This window comes from Micromys minutus, assembly GCF_963924665.1.
Source record: "Micromys minutus genome assembly, chromosome: X".
NCBI classification, from domain to species: Eukaryota; Metazoa; Chordata; class Mammalia; order Rodentia; family Muridae; genus Micromys; species Micromys minutus.
Window position 1 is genome coordinate 47,501,764 of NC_137970.1, and position 1,572 is coordinate 47,503,335.

At 57.3% G+C, this 1,572-nt stretch overlaps 1 protein-coding gene across 1 annotated transcript; it reads left to right on the forward strand.

Annotated features, from left to right (window-relative positions):
• Nucleotides 1–492: 492 nt before the first annotated feature.
• Nucleotides 493–1,344, forward strand: GJB1 (gap junction protein beta 1; the record flags this gene model as incomplete). Its single annotated transcript, XM_080909704.1, has 1 exon — nucleotides 493–1,344. One exon carries the CDS (start codon nucleotides 493–495, stop codon nucleotides 1,342–1,344), a length of 852 nt encoding a protein of 283 aa, XP_080765830.1.
• Nucleotides 1,345–1,572: the final 228 nt, after the last annotated feature.

The following is a 1,572-nucleotide window of genomic DNA, read 5'->3' on the forward strand; positions in this document are numbered from 1 at the left end:
CAGACACTGGGTATAAAGCAGCATATGACTCTCCAGCACCGGGAGGCGATGAATTGGGACGCAGGCGCGACCACAGGGACCACTCCCCCAACACAGACATGAGACCATAGGGGAGCTGTCTGGGTGGCCTCAAGGATAGGCGCTCCCCGAGGTAACCGGGCTATCTGGGTTTGCCATAAGTCAGGTGTAAAGGAGGGAGGAGGGAGGAGCCAGAAGAGCGAGCTAATAACAGAATAAGATAGGCCTGGTGAAGAAAGGGACTCCAGGAATGAATGCCAGATGTAAGTGAAAAAGGGGATGGGGCGCAGAGGGGTCGAGTCAAGCGAAGGAGGAAGGGCTGGCGCCAAGAGGGAAAGCAATGACTATCCTTGCTTGCCTGTCACCAGCTCTTAGAGGAGATGGGGGCAGGGGAGGCAGCATTGTTATGCCCAGTACCCTGCCCTAGTCTGACTTGTTTCCTGCCTCTTGTTTCACAGGTGTGAATGAGGCAGGATGAACTGGACAGGTCTATACACCTTGCTCAGTGGCGTGAATCGGCATTCCACAGCCATTGGCCGAGTATGGCTGTCCGTCATCTTTATCTTCAGAATCATGGTGCTGGTGGTGGCTGCCGAGAGCGTGTGGGGTGATGAGAAGTCTTCTTTCATCTGTAACACCCTCCAGCCGGGCTGCAACAGCGTCTGCTATGACCACTTTTTCCCCATCTCCCACGTGCGCCTATGGTCCCTGCAACTTATCTTGGTTTCCACCCCAGCTCTCCTTGTGGCAATGCACGTGGCTCACCAACAGCACATAGAAAAGAAAATGCTACGGCTTGAGGGGCATGGGGACCCCCTTCACCTGGAAGAGGTAAAGAGGCACAAGGTGCACATCTCAGGGACACTGTGGTGGACCTATGTCATCAGTGTGGTGTTTCGGCTGCTGTTCGAGGCTGTCTTCATGTATGTCTTCTATCTGCTATACCCCGGCTATGCCATGGTGCGGCTGGTCAAGTGTGAGGCCTTCCCCTGCCCCAACACAGTGGACTGCTTCGTGTCCCGCCCCACCGAGAAAACCGTCTTCACTGTCTTTATGCTCGCCGCCTCCGGCATCTGCATAATCCTCAACGTGGCGGAGGTGGTGTACCTCATCATCCGGGCCTGTGCCCGCCGTGCTCAGCGCCGCTCCAATCCGCCCTCTCGCAAGGGCTCGGGCTTCGGCCACCGCCTCTCACCTGAATACAAGCAGAATGAGATCAACAAGCTGCTGAGCGAGCAGGATGGCTCTCTGAAGGACATACTGCGCCGTAGCCCTGGCACTGGGGCCGGGCTGGCTGAGAAGAGCGACCGATGCTCAGCCTGCTGATGCCCTGTACCAGGCAACCTCCCATCCAAGCCTTCCCTCACCCTGCCCAGGCCTGCCCCGCCTTCTCCTACACCGGTGAGCAGGCCACAGCCTGCTAGGGATTACTTCCCTCCCTCCCTACTCCCCTTCCTCAGAGAGCCTTCAGTCAAAGATGTGGCGGGCTGGGGAGTGGGGAGCCACTTCTGCATCAGGGCTCAAGGTTATGGAGGGTGTGGGCAATTCTTTCTG